General features: G+C 45.7%; 1 protein-coding gene across 1 annotated transcript; it reads left to right on the top strand.

Annotated features, from left to right (window-relative positions):
• Positions 1 to 1,810: 1,810 nt before the first annotated feature.
• On the top strand, positions 1,811 to 21,284 carry DNASE1L3 (deoxyribonuclease 1L3). Its single transcript, XM_065885377.1, has 9 exons — positions 1,811 to 1,914; positions 1,951 to 2,145; positions 5,818 to 5,906; positions 9,298 to 9,387; positions 9,951 to 10,063; positions 12,643 to 12,755; positions 15,392 to 15,549; positions 20,711 to 20,807; positions 21,120 to 21,284. Exons 1-9 carry the CDS (start codon positions 1,894 to 1,896, stop codon positions 21,234 to 21,236), a joined length of 993 nt encoding a protein of 330 aa, XP_065741449.1. The 5' UTR covers positions 1,811 to 1,893; the 3' UTR covers positions 21,237 to 21,284.
• Positions 21,285 to 24,752: the final 3,468 nt, after the last annotated feature.

Genomic DNA, 24,752 nt, shown 5'->3' on the forward strand with positions numbered 1-24,752 from the left:
ATGCCGCGGAACGGCTGGGCCTGTGAGCCATGGCCGCTGAGCCTGCGCGTCCGGAGCCTGTGCTCCGCAACGGGAGAGGCCACAGCAGTGAGAGGCCTGCATACCGCAAAAAAAAAAAAAAAAATATATATATATATATATATAAAATAAAATAAAATAAAAAGATTCCCTCAATTGCACATTTTATGTTGGGATTTCAAGATTGCCAATTTAATAGGTCAAAATCTCTCATATGTTACAAGATCATAAAAACCACATATGTACAAATTCCTTCTTGAAAGACACAAAAAATGTGTACCACAATGACTTCTAAATCTTCCTCTGGTCAGAAGATGCCCACTCGCCAGGGAGGACAGTCACCATCAGCTTTTCACCAGTGATTCAACCAGGCTTAAGGCCTGGGCTGTGGCCAAGAGGGAGATTCACATCTCCATGAGCTCAGGAAGCCATTACTTCCTTTCATGTACTACTTGGGATTATCTCCTGAGAATGCCTGGGTATACTTGGCCACAGACTTCAGCCAGGATGCTGACTGGATGTATGTTGGAGATACTTGCACACCTTTCCCGGTGGCTGTGACCACGTGCCCATCACTTCAGGAGGGGGTAGTCTGGAGATCCCAAAGCTTGGTTTCAAGTTATTCTCATTACCTCCCCTCTTTGCAGAAGAATTTTCCTTGCCGAAGTCTGCAAATCCTACTTGGGTTTATAACTTGATTGGATTTTATCCATATAAAACAAACTTCTTTTGCTTTTCAGAACTTCCTATTTTCCTGCCCAAATCTCTAAAAGCTATTTTACTTGGACTGAAATCCTACAATTCTTGCAAAACCTTCCTTTCTTGGGGCCACACAACTCTCTCTCATAAACATTAAATAATACGGGTTGAATCATGGATCTCTCCAGGGGTTTAAGTGCAAGGGTATTAGACCCATCCCAGCAGACAAGCAACTGCTTTTCCTGGCAACACACTGCGAGTACTTGGTATGTTAAACCGTACACAACAAAACTTGCCTTAAAAATTATGTAATTCAAACCAGACTTGGACTTCCCTGGTGGCACAGTGGTTTAGAATCTGCCTGCCAGGGGCTTCCCTGGTGGAGCAGTGCTTAAGAATCCGCCTGCCAATGCAGGGGACATGGGTTCAAGCCCTGGTCTGGGAAGATCCCACATGCCACGGAGCAACGAAGCCCATGTGCCCCAACTACTGAGCCTGTGCTCTAGAGCCTGCGAGCCACAACTACTGAGCCCACGTGCCACAGCTACTGAAGCCTGCGCACCTAAAGCCTGTGCTCTGCAACAAGAGAAGCCACCACAATGAGAGCCCATGTAAGGCAATGAAGAATAGCCCCCCCACCCCCGCTCACAGCAACGAGGACCAATGCAGCCATAAATAAACAAACAAATTAATTAATTTAATTAAATTTAAAAAGAAACAAACCAGACTCTATCTTAATTATGCCCATCAGGGTCATTGGTGAGCTGGAATCTGGGTGTGTCCAGGGATAGCTAGCTGCCAAATCCCAGTGATGGCAGAAAATCTGGCAGAATTTCCCACTGACCCTGCCCCACCCCTTCCCCCTGAAGAAGGCTCCACACCCCAGGTGCCCTCTGGGGTGGACCATTTCCGAGTTCATCAATTTCCATGAGAAGGTACATGGTATGTGACCACAGTAGAGATGTCCAGATGTCACAGCTGGCTTCCAGCTGGGTTAAGAGTGACTTTGCAGAGACTGGTGCCTAGATTCAACTGACCAGTTTCCTTACCCGAGTGACAAAAACAAGGGATCCCAAAAACTAGCTCATTTCCTTCATTTTCCTGCGGAATGAAACCCATGATTTTCAGTTCCTCAGAGAAGTGAAAACAGCAACAAGGAATCCAGTAATTCCTGCTATGTGCAGACTTAACAAGTCAGCCAAACAAGTCAGCGGAGCCTGAGGCGGTGGCCAGGAGCCTGCTCTCCAGACACTGCTGTCCTCTCTTCAAGCCCTGAAGCCAGGGGAGCCCGGGATGTCTCTGCTGCTGGCCACCCTGCTGCTTCTCTCCACCCACAGCGCCCTGGCCCTGAGGATCTGCTCCTTTAATGTGAGGTCCTTTGGGAAATCCAAGAAGGAAAACTGTAATGCCATGGATGTCATTGTGAAGGTGAGTCCCCTATCCTGTCAGAAGGATCGCTGGACACCCTTCACACTCTCTCTACAGCTTTCAGACTTTAAGAGACTCAGGAGGAATTTAACTGAAGTTAGTCCCTAGGGTGAAGGTAGCGTGTGTGTGTGTGTGTGTGTGTGTGTGTGTGTGTGTGTGTGTGTACGCAAGCTTCTTCCTCGTTCTCTCCCCCTCCAGCCATCAACCTTATCCCAACTTCCAATTCTAATCTTTCTCCCCACTTAGATAAGACTTTCCTTGGGTAATCTGACCAATGTCTTGGGACTGTGTTCACATTCCTCTGGAGGCAGTTGACTCGCTTTATTTAGTGGTTAATTTATTTTTGATGCTGGAGTTAAAACCTTTCCCAGGACTCTGGGTTTTATTACCTTAGAAAATCCCAGAGGCACCACATTGTGGTGGGAGCGCCAGGAGCCCTGGGTTCAGCTTCCACCTGGCAGCCAGGTGCCCCCGCTCCAGAAGGCTTTTTTCCTCCCTGAGCGCCACCCCCCCCCCATGCCTTTCAGCAAGAAAGGGTTATTGTGAAATGTAAGTGCAGCACGGGGTTATTGTGAAAATGTAATGAGTCCATGATAAGAGCTAACATTTATAAAGCCTTCGCTAAGCCCACTATATGCCAGGCACTGTAGACACTTTATATAAGACAACTCATTTAACTTATGTTAAATAAGCTATGATCACACCTGTCATGTCTTCATAAATATCGGCCATCACTTCTTCACCCACAATTCCTTCCTCATAAAGCAATTTTCTTTCTTAGTAACAGCTTAATTTTTTAAAATTATAGAGGTATAATTTTTCAATTATAAACTTATAATTTACAAATTAATTTTATTAAATTAAAAATAGTCATTATGGACTATTTTGAAAATACAGAAACATATAAAGAAGTATCTTATCACTTGAAGACAGCAGTTGTTGGTACTTGGGTAACTTTGTTATGGGCATTTTTCTATTTTGCAGCATGGAGACACCCTATATCATCAGTTTTGTATTCTGCTTTTATATGAGAAGTATTTCACATGTTATTCATATTCTTTTAAAACACAACTTTTAATGCCTTATGCTGTGTTTGCAACATGTTTCATTTAATGCTTTCCTATTTGGGGATGCTTAGGCTGTTCCCAATTTTTCTGTTGCAATGCATCTTCCTCTTTGATCTGTGTAAGTAATAATAATAACAATACTTTGTTGTTTGCCTCCTATAAGTCTAGCACTGCTCTAAGTATCCATCTGTCCTCCAGCAATCCTGTGAGGGAATGACTATTATGCCAATTTATAGATGAGGAAACTGAGGTGTAGAGAAGTAGTAGATACCTTTTTACAATGGAAAACATTCCTCAAAGTGGGAAAACTAGACCAAAGGATTAATGCATTTTTTAAGGCTTTTGATACATATTCTAAAATGTCTTCCAGAAAGATCTGACAGTGATAAGTGACTAAATCAGCAGGCTGGCTGGATGACCAGCACCCAGCTCTCCTTGGTGAACCCTGCAAGGCTGATGCCATGAAATGCAAGCCTATATATATATTTTTAACATCTTTATTGGAGTATAATTGCTTTACAATGGTGTGTTAGTTTCTGCTGTATAACAAAGTGAATCAGCTATACATGTACATATATCCCCATATCTCCTCCCTCTTGCGTCTCCCTCCCACCCTCCCTATCCTACCCCTCTAGGTGCTCACAAAGCACTGAGCTGATCTCCCTGTGCTATGCGGCTGCTTCCCACTAGCTATCTATTTTACATTTGGTAGTGTATATATGTCCATGCCACTCTCTCACTTTGTCCCAGCTTCCCCATATCCTCAAGTCCATTCTCTACGTCTGCGTCTTTATTCCTGTCCTGCCCCTAGGTTCTTCATAACCATTTTTTTTTTTAGATTCCATATATGTTAGCACACGGTATTTGTTTTTCTCTTTCTGACTTACTTCACTCTGTATGACAGGCTCTAGGTCCACCCACCTCACTACAAACAACTCAATTTCGTTTCTTTTTATGGCTGAGTAATATTCCATTGTATATATGTGCCACATCTTCTTTATCGATGCATCTGTCAATGGACACTTAGGTTGCTTCCATGTCCTGGCTATTGTAAATAGTGCTGCAGTGAACATTGTGCTGTACGACTTTTTTTTTTGCGGTACGCGGGCCTCTCACTGTTGCGGCCTCCCCTGTTGCGGAGCACAGGCTCCGGACACGCAGGCTCAGCGGCCATGGCTCACGGGCCCAGCCGTACTTACCTCAGGGAGTCCATCATTTATTTCAGAGAAGTTAGTTAATTTAACAAAGCACCCAGTTTGATACTTAAAACATAGTGCCTAACAATAAAAAAACAAACAACCCAATCGAAAAATGGGCAGAAGACCTAAGTAGACATTTCTCCAAAAAAGACGTACAGATGGCCAATAGGCACATGAAAAGATGCTCAACATCGCCAATTATTAGAGAAATGCAAATCAAAACTACAATAAGGTATGACCTCACACCAGTCAGAATGACCGTCATTAAAAAGTTTACAAATGGGCTTCCCTGGTGGCGCAGTGGCTGAGAGTCCGCCTGCCGATGCAGGGGATGCAGGTTCGTGCCCCGGTCCGGGAAGATCCCACATGCCGCGGAGCGGCTGGGCCCGTGAGCCATGGCCGCTGAGCCTGCGCATCCGGAGCCTGTGCTCCGCACTGGGAGAGGCCACAACAGCGAGAGGCCCGCATACCACAAAAAACAAAAAACAAAAAACAAAAAACAAACAAAAAAAAAAAGTTTACAAATAACAAATGCTAGAGAGGGTGTGGAGAAAAGGGAACCCTCCTACACTGTTGTGGGAATGTAAATTGGTGCAGCCACTGTAGAAAACAGTACGGTAGTTCCTCAGAAAAGTAAAAATAGAATTACCATATGATCCAGCAATCCTACTCCTGGGCATATATCCAGACAAAACTATCATTCAAAAAGATACACGCACCCCTATGTTCATAGCCGCACTATTCACAATAGCCAGGACATGGAAACACCCTAAACATCCATCAACAGATGAATGGATAAAGAAGATGTGGTAATGAGTACATATACACAATGGAATACTACTCAGGCATAAAAAAGAATGAAATAATGCCATTTGCTGTAACATGGGTGTAACTAGAGATTATCATATGAAGTGAAGTAAGTCAGAAAGAGAAAGACAAATACCATGTGATATCACTTATATGTGGAGTCTAAAATATGACACAAATGAACCTACCTATGAAGCAGAAACAGACTTACATACATAAAAAACAGACTTGTGGTTGCCAAGGGGGAGAGGGGAGGGGAGAAATGAGTGGGAGTTTGAGGTTAGTAGATGCAGACTATTACATATAGAATGGATGAACAACAAGGTCCTACTGTATAGCACAGGGAACCATAGTCTATGTCCTGGGACAAAGCATAATGGAAAAGAATATTAAAAAGAAAGTCTAAAAAAAAGAACGTATATATATGTATAATTGAGTCACTTTGCTGTACAGCAGAAATTAACACAACATTGTAAATCAACTATACTTCAATTAAAAAAAATAGTAACATCGTATGTTATGTTACAGTAAGTGCCCAATAGAAGATTTCATTATTTGTAGTAAATGGCCTCACAACCCCGGGAATTCTCTCTCTGCAGGTCATCAAACGCTGTGACATCATACTCCTGATGGAAATCAAGGACAGCAACAACATAATCTGTCCCACACTGCTGGAGAGACTGAACGGGTAAAGACAGGGCCCCTGGACACTGTCGGCTCAAAGCCAGGTGCAAGGGCATCTGAAAGTCCCTGGGAACTGAAACTAGCGTGAGATCCAGCACTGGCCCAGAACACCAGGTCACGTGGCCAACACTGCCCAGGCTTTCAACTTTATTAACCGTGGTCCTGAGAACGTTCAACCAGCTAGTATTTTTTTGTTGTTTGTTTTTGCGGTACGCGGGCCTCTCACTGCTGTGGCCTCTCCCGTTGCGGAGCACAGGCTCCGGACGCGCAGGCTCAGCGGCCATGGCTCACTGGCCCAGCCACCCCGCAGCATGTGGGATCCTCCCGGACCGGGGCACGAACCCGTGTCCCCCGCATCGGCAGGCGGACGCCCAACCACTGTGCCACTAGGGAAGCCCCAACCAGCTAGTTTTAACGTGATAAAGCAAAAGAGGGAAACGGGTAAGGAGTCAGGACCGAGAGAAATGAAAGAAACAGACTAGAGGCTGAGCTGAGAAGTACTGTTACAAAGAAAAGATTGAGCGCAAATATGTAATCATGATATACCCACAGGCTGGAATATTATGTAGCGATCAAAAGTCATGGTTACCACAGAATAGGTTAGAGCTAAATATTCTAGCATGGAAAGATGGCTACCATATATGGGAAAAAGCAAGCTCAGAATTGTAGGTAGAAGAGCCCATTTTAGTAGTCACACTACATCACATATGAATGAAGGTGTGCTTGAGTTTGCGTCAGCATAAAAGAAAGACAGGAAGGATGTGCTCAAGCTGTTATTAGTGGTTACTTCTGGGGTGGTGGTGGGTATGACTGGAGGACCATTGTGGAAGGGGTGTGAGAAGAAAATGGGGAACATTTGCTTTTTATTTTATATACTTCTGTATGATTTGAATATTTGACAAAAATTCTGAATTGACTCTAAATTAAAATTTTATAAATGAATGTCCTCGAATAGCTTTCAATGATATTGGGTTATATTTATGATTTATTTCTCAAAGAATAATCACCCCAGAGTGAGTTAAAAATGCATATTCAAGGGCCCCCGTCTATTACTTCTGAGACACACTAATTTCTTAAAACTTCTAATATAATGTTTCTTTTGTAGATATAAGATTAAACAATAGAGTATACAATAGGTACCAAGTTCAATTCTGTAAAAAAGCAAAACGAAATAAAAAACATATAAAAGATTCAAAGGCAATGAACCAAAATGTGGACAGTGGTACAAATTTACAAGGAATTTCATGTGATTTCTGCTTCTATGTATTTTCCGAATTTTCTACAATGAGCATGTTACACTCCCCCTTCCCTTTTCTTATGATATAATTTAAACATAGTTAAAAGCACAGCGGAGATAACAAACAGCTATGTACCCCCCCATTCAGACTGAAAAAACAGTGATATCTGGCCATTATTATACTATTTTTATAATTAGGAAAACTCACATTGTGTTTTAGAAATGAATGGTCAATCCAGCCTCATTAGGCTGGGGAGGAAGAGCCTTGGATTCTCTCCTTCACACACAGGGCTCTTTGGGCTGACCGCACCCACCCACTCTGGGCCTCAGTTTCTCATCTGAAACCTCAGACTTGGAGAAGTGTGTCTCCTTTTTAGCCTCCCAGGTCTTCTGTTTCTGAGTCTGCTCTTGACAATGACAGAGGGAGTGTAGCCCAGGTGTTAGGCACCTACGCTCAGCTCAGACCACCTGGGTTTGGATTCTGGCTTTGCCACAAAGGGCAAGTTACTGAACCTCACTGTATATCTCATTTTCCCCATCTGTAAATGGAGATAATAATAGAACCCACCATCTTCCTGGGATGTGGCGATAATTAAATTTAATCATGCATGTAAGTGGTTGAGCTGTGCCTGGTATGGAGCAGTGGAGACTAAACATTGGGATGTTCATTACTCGTCAAAGTAAGGGAATTGTGATGGCAGGTGATGGTCCAGAGGGCCGTAAGAAACAGCTACCGTTAACACCCTAACCAGGGTATCACAGTTGCCAGGCATCCTGTTAATCAATTTACATGTGCTATTTCATTTCCTCCCCACAACAACCTGTAGAGTAGGTAGTTACTGCTTCCCTTATAGCTGAGGGGCTGAGGCACAGAGAGCAGGGACCTGCCCAAGGTCACCCAGCCAGTAAATGGCCAAACCTACTTTTGAACCTGGGTCATGTCTGTCTCCAAAGCCAATGCTCTATTCTGAGCCCCCTCAGCCGTCCTTGGAGTGGCCCTGGCCAGTTTTCAGAATTATGAGGGACAGAGGGGACAGGGGCTCCAGGCACCTGCCCACAGTTGGTCTGGATTAAGTCCTCCCACCTCCAGTGGTCTCGGTTCTCCCCAACCTCCCTAGACTGTGCCATGGACTCCAGGCAGAGCCAGGCCTGTTTGTGTCCTAATTCCCTGTTAGCCAGGAGGGGCCCTTCTCCTTTCACAGCTGAGTCATTGCGAGTAGTTTGCCAACCCAGGACTTGGCAAGGTTAGATTCAGGACAGGGCCAGCCTTCCCAAACTGGAAGCCCAGCAGAATCCACTGTCTGCACTCCTGGGGCTCCCATGACCAGATCTGCCTTAGAATATTCATTCCCAGGAATTTCTGTAGGGTCTAAGTTGACCCCTAAACATTCTCCTTTTTTCCAACGGAAACTGAGAGTACGCCACAGCTTAGACATGCCCCAGATCTTCTCGTGGGAAGATGAAGTAGAACCGCGTCAGGCTCTGCCCAGGGTGGAGTTATCAGCAAATTTGGCAAACACATCTGAGAGTCAAGTTTCCCTGATAAGGGTGAGGGGTAGGATCAATGGGACTTCATGACAATATCCTCAGCCCCCAAGACAGAAACAATAGCTGATTTGGAATTATAGTTCCAGGACTTGTGAGAAAATGCCTGGGGGGTTTTCAGAGCAGAAGAGAATGGCCAAAAAAATGTTACTGGGAATCCTGCATGTGATAAATGCTTAGGAGTGGTGCATGGACAGGGTGACCTAGTGAGGTATACTCCACCAGGAAGTATGAGGTACAGCCCAGCCATGGGCCAGAACAGTGTTTCATGGTCTCAGTGGTGTCCCACAGGTACAGGCCAAAGCAGGTGGATTTGGGGGTGAGTAGGATCTGAGTTCAAATCTCAGCTTTGTACTTGCAAATTATAAAAATGGAGTAACAACAGTACCCACCTTATAAGGACAAGAAATAATGGCTGTAAAGATCCTGGTAGATGTTACAGTCCCAGTCAATGGTGGTGGCCCTTCTTATGAGACTCAAAGCTTATGATGAACAGAAGCCCTCCTACATGATGTCACGGGAGATACAGAGGCAGACTGGAAGGAGGGGAACCTAGGCAGTAGAGAAATGTTTGTTCTTTAAGATGAAATGTAAACTCTTTTTTGTCTTCCAGAAACTCAAGAAGAGGCAAAACATATAACTATGTGATTAGCTCTCGTCTTGGAAGAAACACATACAAAGAACAGTATGCCTTTCTCTACAAGTAAGTATAAATTATGCTTGCTGGAACATGGTTCACTTATCAATTATGACTGTGAATAGAATCAAAATCTTTCCTTTAAAACCAAATTTGGATCTCTAACCAGTTCTCAATATTGATCAAAATAATTGCTGTCAAAATCAGGGCTGATGCAAAGTATTAACTCTTCAAAACTAATCTACTGGTTGACTCAGTGACCTGGTCAGGAGAGCGAAGAGTTCTTTTTTCTTCATGGCTAAGTCCTGGCTGGTGATGGAAACCTGAGTTACCCAGCATGGCTGCTCTGGGACTTCATATTCTCATCTTCTTCCTACTAATAATTTGTTTTGAATCTGACCTTTAAGTTGTGAGTTCCCTAGATAACTAGTATTGCTCAGATCTTCAGCTCCCAAAGGGCTCTGGTCCTTGAGAAGACTCGACTGAGCCTTGTTCTCAGGCAAAAGATCCCTTCCAGCGCTCAAGCCTGCAGGGGAGGCCAACAGAGCTGTGAGAACCTACGTCTCTGCTTCTTGAAAGAAGGAAGAAGACAACTAACTCATCTGGGAGGACTTTTTTTTTTCTTCTAGGGAAAAGCTAGTGTCTGTGAAAGCAAGCTACCTCTACCATGACTACCAGGCTGGCGATGCAGATGTATTTTCCAGGGAACCCTTTGTGGTCTGGTTCCAGTCACCCCACACCGGTGAGACCCACAGGCCCCTCTCACCCCTGATATCCCCAGCGATCCCATAAACGGGCAGCAGCCCTGAGTGTGGGCTGTGATCCCAGGGTTTATGCAGTACCTTTAGTGAGGCATCAGGCTTGAGATGACCGTTAAGAACTTCTAACCCTTGAATGTACAGGATGCAGTATAGTTTGATGACACTAGGCTGGGTTCTCAGAATGCCACGACTCAAGACTTCCTCAGCTAAGAAGCCACTTTCTTAAATCAATGATAACCTTACTCTCTTTGGAGCATTTAGGCTGATGGAAATTATTTACAAAAATCCCTTAGTCCCAATCAAGTACAGCTATTCCTTCATTTGAAAAATTCAAGCAATGGCCAGCAAAGATGATCTCCCAACCTAGAATCACACTGTCCCTCCAGTACCCACTGAGCAATCTGCCGCACAGACTGGGGATGGAGAGGAGATCCAAAAGATTGCACCCTGATCTCTGACAACAATAGTACTTGTATTAGTCATTAACAATTATTGATCCCTGATTAGCGTCAGGTTCCTGTAATCTTTGCAACACCCTGCAAGGTAGCAACTAGGATTATCTCCACTTTACATTGGAAGAGACTGAGGTTCAAATAGATGGGGTCACTTATTCAAGGTCACCCAGCAGTTATTGAAGTGGACGAGCCAGGGTTGCAACTCAAACTGGCATCTCGGGAGCCCACACTTTTTACCACCATGCAACCCTCAATGGACAGTCAAGAATTAATTTGGTTTATAGACTGGAACTATATAGAATCAAATATTTTTCAACACCCACTACATGTCAGGCTCTGTTCTGGGCACTGGACAAGACAGGCGAAAGGTCCCTGCCCTTGTGAAATTATGTTGCAGCGGGGGAGACAGATAATGACCAAATAAATATATGCAGAGCTGTACATATGAACACCTATATCTATACCACACAAATATTAACATCTTGAACTATGAAGTTCACTATTTTGGCAGAGGGTTAATTAGCTCAGGGGCAGAGTATTTCAGGAAAACAAACATGGGAGAATAGTAGGAAATTCTCAGTAGGAAAACAAAAAGCAAAAAAAATGAGGAGATGGGGGCTATTGAGGGCAAGAAATGCCTTTCAGAGAACATGTTCAATAATTGTCTTTGTCATGTACACAACTCACATTTAGCTCACCTGGCAGTGTTAGGAGAGGCCCTCCCCCCAAATCATTATTTCTTCTCTGAGAGAGTCCTCAGCCTTTGTGAACTGCTGAACAAACCTGTTTGTCTGGAGCTTCCACCCTTCCCTACCCCTCCCTCCCACACACCCACCCCGGCTGGGATGGCACTACAGCTGTGTCATGTTTGGAGTCTTCTATCTTGCCCAGGGAAATGTCTTTATGTCCTGCCTGTTTGGGATTAAAGATGAAGGAGTTGGCCATTCATCTATCTTTTCTTTCCTCCATTTATTCTCTCATTCATTCATTCATGTATTCAATCAACAAACATTTCTGAGCACCTCCAATGTGCCGGGCACGGTGCTAGGTGCTGGAGCCAAGAGGGTGAACAAGACAGATAAGCCTGCTCTCACAGAGCTTAGGTTCCAGTGGGCCAAACTAAGGAGCTAAGCAGGTAATTTCAGAGCGTGAAGGCAGTAAGCAGGGTTCACTGAATAGCGGGGTGAGGGGCCACCTTAGACAGGGCAATCAGGGATGGCCCCTTGGAGGTGACAGTGGCTGTGACCCGAAGAAGCCAGTCACAGAGAGGTGGTGGAAAGGCGTTCTGGAGGGAGGAGGGCACAGTGAGCACACAAGCTCAGAGGTGGGAAAGGAGCTGGGGTGTTTAGGGGACCAAAAAGAGGTTGGGGAGTGGAGAGGAGGAGTGGGGGGAGAGTGAGAGACAGGCTGCTGGACCAGGGTGTGGTCCTGGAGACAGGCTGCCGGTCTGAGTCCCGGCTCCCTGCTGTGGGACTTGAGCAGTGATCACTCAACAGCCCCCTGCTCCTGAGCAGGAGTGAGGACGCAGGCACAGAACAAGGGAGAGCCCAAGGAGGAGGTATTCAGAACAACACAGATGGGCAAGACGCCCACCCCTCTCTCAGGCTCCCTCAGTCCCTCCTGGTGGGGGAGGTTTTCAGACACTCCACAAAGGACCACTTTGTGTTTTAAATAAACTTTTCCAGGCTTTTTTTTTTCTGATTACAAAAGGAGTATAAACTGACAAGCCTCAATTTTTTAAATTAGAAAAAACATTTTTTTCTTAGTACAAAGCCAGACAGCCTTCATATTTTAAAAAAATAGAAAATACAGGGTTTTTTAAAATGAGAAAATAAAAACACCCACAATGCCAGTGAGGAACACTGTCTACCAGCTTTCTCTTAGCCACGCAGGGCGAGTTGGAGAAAAGAGGCTTTCGTGTGCTGAGAATAGCGGCCTTATGACCCTAAGATCATTCAAATCTCAACCACTGGACCCTCTGGAAATGGGGGGCCCCAGATGACACAGTCTGTGCCTTTTGGGGGCACAGCCTGTTTCCCTCAAGCAGTGTTCGTGGAATCTCGCCAGAGGAAACGTGTGACCTCTGCCTCTTTCCTCTTCCTCAGCTGTCAAGGACTTCGTGATTGTTCCCCTGCACACCACCCCTGAGACATCCGTTAAAGAGATTGACGAGCTGGCTGATGTCTATATAGATGTGAAACGTCGCTGGAAGGCGGAGGTGATGACCCTCTGTGTCTGCTGAATGCCCATCTAGCAGGGGCAGAATCTGGTCCCTGAGAGGCATGAGTGGCTCTGAGGGAGGGCAAGGACGCAGGGCCTGTGCAGACCACCACCACTTTAGAGTCTCATTTTAGGCCTTTCCTCAGCCCTAAATATCTCTCTGCTGAATCTGCCTGGGTACCATCCATGGGGGCCTTGGGAATTCATACACTGCTCCACTAATAATGGCTGCCAACATTCACTGAGCGAATGAGTACCTGGTGCCAGGCACTGTGCTAAGGCTGGACATGGACAAGTTTATTTAATCCTCCCAATAGCCTGAGGAGATAACTATTTTGATCATTCCCACTTCACGAGTGAGACCAGTAAGACAAAGAGAGGTCAGGAGTCTTTCAGCTACAAGTGACAGAATCTCAAAATGGCTCATGAAAAGGAAGAGCAATTTATTGGTTCAGGCATAGATGGACACAGGGCTCAGATAAGGTAATCAGAACTTGTCTTGTCTCTCTCACCATCTCTTGACCTTCCTTTCCCCTGGGTGGGCTCCATTCTCAGGCTGGCTCCACGCTTGGGATGGTAAGATAGCTGCCAGCAGCTTCCAGAGCAACTGACAAATGTTCTGCCCCACAATGCAACAAATACCCTGGGATTGAGTCTCATTGGCTATGATTGTGTCACGTGTCCGTCCGTGAACCAATCACTGTGATCAGGTGGTTGAGATGCTCTGATTGGTTAAGTCTGTTTCAGCTTTACCCCAACCTCATGGACTAAGGTGGAGGAGGGAGATGGTTTCCCAAAGAAATTAGGGGTGCTATTCTCACAGAAGGGGAATACATCCACCATCCCTCTTGGTTTCAATTATTTCCTCACGTGGACAACAGGGATGCCACCTCCTGTGTCTGCGAGGCCTATGAAAGTTCTTGGCAAATATGGAAGTGCTTCAGAGGGCTCTTCCTCATTTCTCTTTTCTCCTTTTGAGATATGACTCCAGTGACCCACTTCCTCCTCCTCAGTTTTGCTGCTCTAAGTGCAAAATCAGTCAAATAAAGTGTGGACACAGAGCTGGGGCATGGCGCACACAAGGGGTATATTTCGTTACTTATTTGTAAAAAGCAGGGCAAGAGAAAGACTCATTTGTTCCTAAAATTATAAATTCCACTCATTCATTCAGCAAGAATTTATTGAGCATCTGTTAAGTGCCAGGCAGTGGGGAGCCATCCGTGGCACAAAAATGAACAAGAGGGGAAACTCTTGTGCTCTGAGGGAGGGGCCTTCAGTGAGGCTCATCAGGGTTCAATAGCCTAGAGCGGGTCACTTTACCCCTCTATCCTTTTTCCACAGGGCTGTCAAAGGTTCCTTCTACCTCCTGGTGTTTATTCTAAGATTTAAATTAAACTTTAGAAAATGCTTAACGCTGAGCCTGGTATACAGTGAATGCTCAATAAATCATGCCTATATTAATAGAAGCTGGTTGATGCTCTGGTTAAGGATGACATCCTGTCCTCAACTGCGCCCACCGACCTCAGGGAAAACCATGATACCCAAGGTCAAAATAGAATGTTTTTGACGAAAACTCTAAAGTTAGTAACAGCGCCAAACAATAGCACAAACAAGGAAATCTGTGTTTCCTCTTGAGGAATATTAAAATTCTGTTTCAAGAGCCCTGCAAGGAAAAACACTTCCAAGATAGAATGCTCTGATAGTGGCCTCGGGGCAGAGGCGGACAGCTCATTCTATCACCACCCCCCTCCACCCCCCACTTAAGCCTCTTCTCACTTCCCCAACAGGCAAAATTTCCACAGGAGTAAGTTCCTAGTTTCAAAAGAGGAGAGAAAGAGCAGTGCCAGAGCTGTCAAATATACCACCCGAGTTCATTTTCCCTGCTTGCAAACAAAAGGCATCAAGTCATTCATATGTTTATACCTTACAGTAGTTTAAGCCAGAGACAAAAGAAGTGAGGGAATAACTGAGCTGGATTCTTCCATCCCCACCTAAATCTGCACCCCAAATTCGAGAGATTTGGTGACTAAGAACAGGAGGGAGCAGCTACAGCAAACAACCTTCTTCCCACCGAGGACACACTCCCTTGTCATACTCGCCTGTCAAATACTCATCAGAACTGTGACTCAATTTTAAAACTGTGGCCTCTTCTTTTAAAAAGCAAAATGAAATTAAGACCCTTTATTATTTTGCTAGGGCTGCCGTAACAAAGTACCAAAGACTGGGTGGCTTAAACAACAGAAATTTATATCCTCACAGTTCTGGAAGGCTGGATGTCCAAGACCAAAGCGGCAACAGGGTTTGGTTCTTCTGAGGCCTCTCTCCTTGGTCTTCCCTCTGTGTCTATGTCCTAATCTCTTTTTATGAGGACACGACTCACATCAGATTAGGGTCCACCCATATAACCTCATTTCACCTGAATTAGCTCTTTAAAGGTCATCTACAAATACAGTCACATTCTTAGGTACTGGGGGTTAGAACATATGAATTTTATGCATCTGGGGGGACACAATTCAGCTGATAATAGAACTCGTCGTTTATTGGGTGTGCGAGGTGGAGTCATTGCTACCAGTTCTGCCTGAAAGCATTCGACAACAATGCCTACAGGTGACAGTTTCGCATCTTGTCTTTCAGAATTTCATTTTCATGGGTGACTTCAATGCCGGCTGCAGCTACGTCCCCAAGAAGGCCTGGAAGAACATCCGCCTGAGGACCGACCCCAAGTTCATTTGGCTGATCAGGGACCAAGAGGATACCACGATCAAGAAGAGCACAAACTGTGCCTATGACAGGTAGGAGGCATCTGCACAAACTGTGCCTATGACAGGTAGGAGGCATCAGTGCTCGGTGGCCACAGTGCTTGGTGGCCCCCTCTGGGCAGATGAAGCTCTTGGCTTGGAGAGCTGAACCTAAATAGACTTAAGCTTCTCCACTGGGTACTTTGTGCAGTATGCAACCTGCGTGGCCATATATGGTGGCCTTGGTCACTCTAGCTTAGCAGGCTTTGCTGTCAGACAGGCCTGGGTTCAAATCCTGGCTCTACCACTTAATATGTCTGGGACCAAGAGACTTAAGCTCTCTGTGTCTTTGTTCCCTTACCCGTAAAATGGAGACTGTAGTAGTGCCTCACTCATACATGAAGACTAAACAAAGTAACATATATAAACCTTCACATGCAATGTCTGGAATATGGTAAATGCTCAATATATTCATTGGCTGTCAATTATTCCATCACAAAGACATACCACAGTTTACTCACTCAGTCCTCTGTCACTGGGCATTAGGTTATTACCAAGGGTTTGCTATTAAAAGCATAGCTGAAATGAACATCCTATATATGCTTTTTTTTTTTTTTTGCCGGCACGCGGGCCTCTCACTGTTGTGGCTTCTCCCGTGGCGGAGCACAGGCTCCGGACGCACAGGCTCAGCGGCCATGGCTCACGGGCCCAGCCGCTCTGCGGCATGTGGGATCTTCCCGGACCGGGGCACGAACCCGTGTCCCCTGCATCGGCAGGCGGACTCTCAACCACTGCGCCACCAGGGAAGCCCCTATATATGCATTTTGTGTTTATTTATGATTTCCTCAGGGTAAAAGTCTAAAAATGAGACTAGTTAGTGCAAGGAAATTTACACTTCTAATGCTTTTGCTATACACTTTTTTTTTTTTTGGCTGTGCCTCATAGCCTGTGGGACTTTAGTTCCCTGACCAGGGACTGAACCCGGGCCATGGCAGTGAAAGCGCCGACTCCTAACCACTGGACTGCCAAGGAATTCCTACACATTTCTGAATGCAAATATATACATTTAAGTAATATCATTCTCCGGTATTTGTAAAGCCTCCCGGGAGATTTTCAGTCAGCTTTCAACTTTGCTCCTTAAGTCAGGAGGGAGGTGAGGGGGGGACCTGAAGCGTGTGAATGTTCATGACTGGCACATCCACAGTGGACACCACAGGCAGGAAAGTCCCTAGGAGCCCTGTTCCCAGGAGTGGTTGCTGTTCCCCAAGCTCAGTCTGCACGAGATGGCCATCTGCAAGCAGACAGTTTCCATTTCTCTAGTTTTGAGTTCTGATTTTCCTTCCCATCCCGTGACCTCCTCTGCTCCTGTTAGAGCTTTCAGGGCTGGTGCGCCCTCTGCAGACATCATCACTTCTGCTCCCCAAGGTGGAAACAGCCCTGGCCCTGGGGGAAGTAGAACCAAGGTGAGAAGTTACAGGAGACTGAGCTTCCTGGGTACCTGCCCCCTCCATCCCATTGTGAGGGGCTGCAGCAAAGCTGGTTGGAGAGGGCCACTCACCCACTTGCCCACTTGCACATGCCAGCTGTGTGGCCTTGGGCAGGTCAAGTCCCTTCTGTGGTCCCATTCTTTTTCCCTGGCAGAGGAGAGGGAGGTGATCGAAAGTAATGGAGCAGAAGAACAGTGAATCCCAGGGAAAGATGGATTAGATGGGGTGGCTGAAAAGGTTAAAAAAGGTGTTTACTAAAGGACCCCCAGTATTACGCACTTGTATGCCAAAGGGTGGCAGGATTACAATGTGTTTTTTTAAACATTAATTTCTTGTTTTGCTGCTCTGAATTTTCTGTGTTTTCCGTAACAGTACATATCTTTTATGGTTTGTAAAAAGGCATATGAGGGGAGAAGATGAAATGGCCTTAATTCCAGTCTTTGTTCTGTGCGCAAATATTTATTGAACACTTTCCATGTGCTGAGTGCTAGTGGACAGGCCGAGATGCCCAGAGCTGGCTGGGCACTGGAGCAGCCTCAGGGAGCTTAGTGTGATCTGCAGACTCACCGGCACACAGAACTAGCAGAAGTCTGAAATGGGGGAGCCTTAACTATGCTGTTCTTGACTCTCTGGGTCTGAAAGGATGGCTTCAGGAAATCTCCACCCAAGGGACTTCCCTGGCGGTCCAGTGGTTAAGACCTCTCCTTCCGATGCAGGGAGTTTGATCCCTGATTGGGGAGCTAAGATCCCACATGCCTCGTGGCCAAAAAGCCAAAAAAACATCAAACAGGAGCAATATTGTAACAAATTCAATAGACTTTAAAGATGGTCCACATCAAAAGAAAAAAATCTTTAAAAAACGAACTCTCCACCCAAATGCGAAGAGTTTACTTATGGAGATTAGTTAAAAATTAACCAGGTGGTGCTGGTCGCAAACAAAGGAAACCAGGTCAGCTGGTCCGAATCGGGGAAAGCTCATTGGACAGTCATGGGCTGGCAGTTTAACCCAGCTTGTCATTCTTCAGCCAGTCAGCTGGGGCCATGCAGACCCCAACTGCATCACCACACTTGGGATACATTAGATTCCATTTAACCACCGCGTCCCCATTTTCTGTTATCACCGCAAAGCAACTGTACTATGGTTTTTCTCTATATTTGTCTTTAAATCTATTCATTTATTACTGAAATAAATATATTTTAAAAGGAAATTTCATAAAGCTAAGGTAAGAAAACAGCACCACTTGCCATAAATAAAATATAATTGTAAAAGTAAGCCCAGTGAAAACCGAACAATGTTACATTATACCTTAATTCTCTCGTCTGCAGAATGCTCTCTCTTGGTCAAAATAGGAGCTTAGGGAGGCATTAAAGATAAACCAGAGGGCTTCCCTGGTGGCGCAGTGGTTGAGAGTCCGCCTGCCGATGCAGGGGACACGGGTTCGTGCCCCAGTCCGGGAAGATCCCACATGCCGCAGAGTGGCTGGGCCCATGAGCCATAGCCACTGAGCCTGCGCATCCGGAGCCTATGCTCCGCAACGGGAGAGGCCACAACAGTGAGAGGCCCACGTACCGCAAAAAAAAAAAAAAAAAGATAAACCAGAACCTTTCTCCATAATTGAATCAGGAAAAGTGAAAATAATTGCAAAGGGAACATCTTTTCAGGACGCAAGCCATCGCAATGTGCTGTGATGTCCATGTCTCTTCTACCGCCAGGGCTCCCTGCTCACACAAGGCACACTGCCCTGGTGCTCACAGATCACCGCAGAGCTGACCCTGTTTCCCAACCATAGGCACTGTCCTAAGGGTCTCTGTCATGGAGGGGGAAATTTCTGACTCAACCCCTCTTGAGTTCTTATGACTGGACTATAATAAAATTGACACAAGACCAATTAATAGGAGAAAAAGAAACAAACCTTAATTTGTGCACATGGAGGTCTCATAGAAATAGGACCTAAGAAGTGGTCAAATCGCAGCAATATCTTTTTTGATCTACCTCCTAGAGTAATGAAAATAAAAACAAAAATAAACAAATGGACCTAATTAAACTTAAAAGCTTCTGCACAGCAAAGGAAACCATAAACAAAACAAAAAGACAACCCACAGAATGGAGAGAAAATATTTGCAAATGGAACAACTGACAAGGGATTAATCTCTAAAATATACAAACAGCTCATGCAGCTCTATGTCAAAAATACAATCAAAAAATGGGCAGGAAATCTAAATAGACATTTCTCCAAAGAAGACATACAGATGGCCAAAAGGCACAGGAAAAGATGCTCAACATCACTAATTATCAGAGAAATGCAAATCAAAACTACAATGAGGTATCACCTCACACCAGTCAGAATGGCCATCATCAAAAAGACTACAAATAACAAATGCTGGAGAGGGTATGGAGAAAAGTGAACCCTCCTACACTGTTGGTGGGAATGTAAATTGGTACAACCACTACGGAGAACAGTATGGATGTTCCCTAAAAAACTAAAACTAGAACTATCATATGATATAGCAATCCCACTCCTGGGCATATATCCAAAGAAAACCATAATCCAAAAGGATACATGCACCCGTGTTCACTGCAGCACTATTTACAACAGCCAAGACATGGAAGCAACCTAAACGTCCATTGTCAGAGGAATACATGAAGAAGATGTGGTACATATATACAATGGAATATTACTCAGCCATAAAAAATAATGAAATAATGCCATTTGCAGCAACATGGGTGGACCTAGAGATTATCATACTAAGTGAAGTAAGCCAGACAGAGAAAGACAAATATCATATGATATCACTCCTATGTGGAATCTAATTAAAAAAAATAAAGATACAAATGAACTTATTTACAAAACAGAAACTGACTTACAGATATTGAGAACAAACTTATGGTTACCAAAGGGGGAATGTGGGATAAATCAGGAGCTTGGGATGAACACACACACACACACACACACACACACACACTACTATATATAAGATAGATAACCAAGAAGGACCTACTGTACAGCACAGGGAACTCTACTCAGTATTCTGTGATAACCTATATGAGAAAAGAATCTTAAAAAGAATGAATATATATATATGTGTGTATAACTGAGTCACTTTGCTGTACACGTGAAACTAACACGACATTGTAAATCAACTATACTCCAATAAAATTAAAATAAAAAAAAAGAAGTGGTCAAAGCAGGCAGCTTTTATACTTTTTAGACCAAAAAAACAATACATTTGTGAGGAATTGAGAGGACAAAGAAACTCAGGTTTTGGGTTCTCAATGAGTGAAGAATCTAAAGAGAATTTGGGCTTGGAGTAGTGAATTAAAGAAGTAACAAGGTTTGTTCACACAGTCTTTGTGGCCTGAATTCCCTTTCTCTGGGGATAAGGGTGCTGGTCCTTCCTTCTACCTCCAGATGCAGGGAGTGCATCTTTCATTCACAGGGGAGACTTACTTCCTGCTTTCAGGGAGACTGACAGGAGGGTCAGTGTCCTTACTGCATTAGCCGTTTAGTTTAAGTAACTTTAATTCAAAATAATCAATATGCCATTGTGGCATATTTTGGGGTGGCCCGCCCTGAGCTTCAACACAAGCTAAAACCAGGGCTGGACTTTTGAACTCCATGTGAAGTGCCAAGCGGTTCAGTCATTCTAGATGTCAAGCAGGAAGCCTGGTTTGATCTCAGAAATCAACAAGGTGGATTAACGTGACTATCTTCCCTCTTCTTCTCCAGGATCGTGCTTAGAGGACAAGAGATTGTCACCTCTGTTGTTCCTCAATCAAACAGCATCTTTGACTTCCAGAAAGCTTACGGGTTGACTGAAGAGAAGGTACAGCTGTCGTCTTGTTTTTCTGTGCCACCGTCCTGGGAGGATGGGTTGGTGTCACCCAGTGGTGGTTCAGGTCACCAATGGAGATCTGACATTGAGCCACTGGGCCTTGAGTCTCAAAGTCTATGATTCCGTGACTTGAGGACCTGCCTCAATTTCTGACTGAACTGGTGCAGGGACAATGCTCCCAGTGCACGTCCTGTTGGGTGACTTGGGGCATTTCATCCTGGGCCTCCCTCAGCTTGAATTCGTTCATCACTAAAATGAAAGTGTCTCCTAATTCCCAAATTTATGTCTCCTTTCTCTTTACAGGCCCTGGATGTCAGCGACCACTTTCCAGTTGAATTTAAACTTCAGTCTTCAAGGGCCTTCATCAACAGCAAAGAATCTGTCTCTCCAAAGAAGAAAAAAAAGACCAGTCGCGCCTAGATACAAGGGTGCCATTTTATTCACCATTTCTTGCCTCTACATAAAGCAGCTCCAATAGGTATGAACTGTTCCTGGCACTCAGGAAACAAGACGGGCCCAACTGCGTTCATTTTTCAACTTGTATCTAATTCATCTTGAGCCAAACTGGGAAGAGTGTCTTCTGTTCTCCCTCTAGAGCTCGAGCTCATACCTCCCCTGAATTACTCAAAAGGAAACTAGGGTCTTTTGCAGTCCAAAACGATGGCCTTCATGTCGGGAGCTAGAGCCCCATCAGCTGTCACTGCTCTACCTGCCGAGAGAGGCCGCAGGAAGAGGAACATCAGCTTTCCGTCTTCTTGAGGGCGTCCTGTTCCATGCGAAACGACCAGAAATGCCAAGAACACCAAGGCCCCAACTGTAGCCCATGATTTGGGCAATGAACTGCTTCAGGATATGGCCCTCCTGTCTGAGGTCAGGCCACAATCATATCTTGCAGGGATGAAGGGTGAAGGCCATTCCCACTGGTCTCCCTGCCTCCAAATAGTCCTCCAACTCAGCCAGCCCAGAAACCACCAGTGTCATCCTTTGGAATTCCAATCTGACCACAGCACCCCCTCTTTCCCACCCCCTGCTTTAAAAGCCCCTGAAGGAGCTCCCATCACCACCTGGAGAGAGCCCAGGGCATTTGGACACCCATGAAGCTCTCTATTACCTGGCCTATCATGTCAGCCTTACCTTCGTCCCACCTTGCACTTTTGTCCAGCAGGACTGCCCCTTCCCCGCATGCCCCAAGCTCTCCCTCCTTCTGGGCTCTGGCTCAGCCCAGCTCAGAGCCTGGGCAACTAACCCCGGCCACCCCAACATATGCCATACCCCTATTATAACATTCACCACACTGCATGTCACCAAGGCCACTATTTGGGCTCTTTGGGGGACCTGGTGGGACAAAGGTCCAGTTGGCTGGGAGGGACTGGAGGATTTTGTTATCTTTCTGCAACTAAAGACTTGCAGAGGAGTCCAGCAGCGAGGCACCATTTTACCTATATCCACGGTGACCATTTTTTTGGTTTGTTTTGCTTTGTTTTCCCTTATATTGTTTCTCTGTCCAAGTAGTACATGAACAGGGCTAAATCTGCAAGCAGTACCAAGGAATAAGCAAAGAGAAGGAACGCTGTGCCTTGGCCCCCCTGGTGTCCTGTCTCAGAAGCAGCCCCTCCTACCAGCTTACGCATTCCACCAGAGAGTCTGCATAAATAAGCACCGTGTGTAACTTTGAGAAATACAGAGTATAGCATTCTATACACGTGGTCCCTCTCTGCTGATTTTCCTAAATATATCCAGGACGATGCGACTTTCGATATAAGAAAACGAGACTGTAAGCCTGATTTTTTTTCTATAAATTTATTTATTTGTTTGTTTGTTGTTTGGCTGTGTTGGGTCTTCGTTGCTGTGCGCGGGCTTTCTCTAGTTGTGGCGAGCGGGGCTACTCTTCATTGCGGTATGCGGGCTTCTCATTGTGGGGGTTTCTCTTGTCGTGGACCATGGGCTCTAGGCACGTGGGCTCAGTAGTTGTGGCTCACGGGCTCTAGAGCACAGGCTCAGTAGTTGGGGCGCATGGGCTTAGCTGCTCCACGGCATGTGGGATCTTCCCGGACCAGGGCTCGAACCCATGTCCCCTGCATTGGCAGGAGGACTCTTAACCACTGTGCCACCAGGGAAGCCCAGAGGCTGTATTTTTATTAACAGGACTTGCTTCATTGAAGGGTAGGCCAGGCAAGCCTTTGGGTACATATGGCTCTCACTTAATTATTTAGAATGAATTTCTGCCATACAAGGAATCAGGCGAAGTTTCCATTTCTTTCTTTTTTTTCTTGGTCGTGCCAGGTGGCTTGCAGGATCTTAGTTCTCCGACCAGAGATTGAACCTGGGCCCTGGGCAGTGTAAGTTTGAAGTCCTAACCACTGAACCACCAGGGAATTCCCTTTTTTTTTCTTTAATAAATTTATTTATTTATTTTTGGCTGTGCTGGGTCTTTGTTGCTGCACGCAGGCTTTCTCTAGCTGCAGAGAGCAGGGGCTACTCTTCGTTGTGGTGCGCGGGCTTCACATCGCGGTGGCTTCTCTTGCTGCGGAGCATGGGCTCTAGGTGCACGGGTTTCCGTAGTTGTGGCGCACGGGCTTAGCTGCTTCGTGGCAGGTGGGATCTTCCTGGACCAGGGCTCGAACCCGTGTCCCCTACATTGGCAGGCGGATTCTTAACCACTATGTCACCAGGGAAGTCTTCCATTTCTTTATCGTTCAACACAGCAAGTATTTTGGCAAGTCTTGAGAAATGGAGATGCCTCTATTTCCAGTCTTTGCTATTTTCTCGTCTTCATCAACATTCCTTTCCTGCCTCAAACAAACATGCTCCCCAGTGCCCTTCATCCTGTCCCTGTGAGTCAGTGGCACGGGTGGGAAGGAGAGAAGGGAGCTTCTCCAGGTCAGCGACCCTGGCTCCCATCTCTCCCTCGGACTGAAGAAGGCAAGTATAAAGGGCAGTTGCCAAACCGGGAGAGGAAAGAGTGACAAACTGGAGGCCACATCCCTCTTCCCTCCCAGAAGGAGAAAAAGCACCCAGCCCAGGGATGTGTGGGTGAGAGAGGTTCACACCTGCGTCAGCCGCCTAGGACCCCTATCGGGGCTTCCACCCAAATAGTCCTGAAGGCAGAGGCCACACTGAGGAGCCAGTATTCCACGTCACTAACCCACAGGTCACATCTTGAAGGAGGAGTGGGTAACCGCGGTCCCACAGGACGCTGGTAGCAGTGTGTTCAAGCTTTAGGATTCAGGGAAACTACTGAAATTAAGTAAATCTAAAGGAATTTCAAGGAAACAAGGATGCGCACACATACACACTCGATCCTTCTGGGAAAATGGGTTGGGAAACAGTGAGGGCTCTGCATGCAACACTAGCTGAATAACTGCTTGGTTCCCCAGGCTTCATGGGGCCAAGGGCAAAGGGGGCGGCCCTAGTCCAAGCCACTGACTCTTGTTTGATGACATCACAGCCTCCTTACTGGTCCCACCGCCTCCCCACTACAATCTGTTCTCCTCCCACAAGCAGGGTGTGCTCCCTAAAATGCAAATCTCATCCTATCTCTCCCCTGCCTTAAACCCTCAATGGCTCCCCATTTCTCTCCGGATAAAGACCCAAGTCCTCACCATGGTCCACAAAGCTCTGTGGTTCTTGGCTTTCACTTACCTTTCCAGCTCCATTTTCAACCATGTACATTCTGTAGCCACATCACTTTGTTCCTCTGTTCTTCAGGCTCTCCCCAGCCTCTGGGCCTCTTCACGTGCTGTTTCCCTCCTCCTGCATCACTCTTCTCCCCCTTTAGTTAGCAAACTTCTCACTCCTCGAAACTCAACTTAAAACTCACTCAATCAGAGAGGCCTCCGCTGATCAGCTCTCCCCAGTCTACTTTGGGACCCTCACTTACATCTTCCCACAGTGCCCTGTGTGTCCCCTTCCTAACCCTCATCACATGTGTAATCA

Source organism: Phocoena phocoena, chromosome 10 (genome assembly GCF_963924675.1).
Source record: "Phocoena phocoena chromosome 10, mPhoPho1.1, whole genome shotgun sequence".
NCBI classification, from domain to species: Eukaryota; Metazoa; Chordata; class Mammalia; order Artiodactyla; family Phocoenidae; genus Phocoena; species Phocoena phocoena.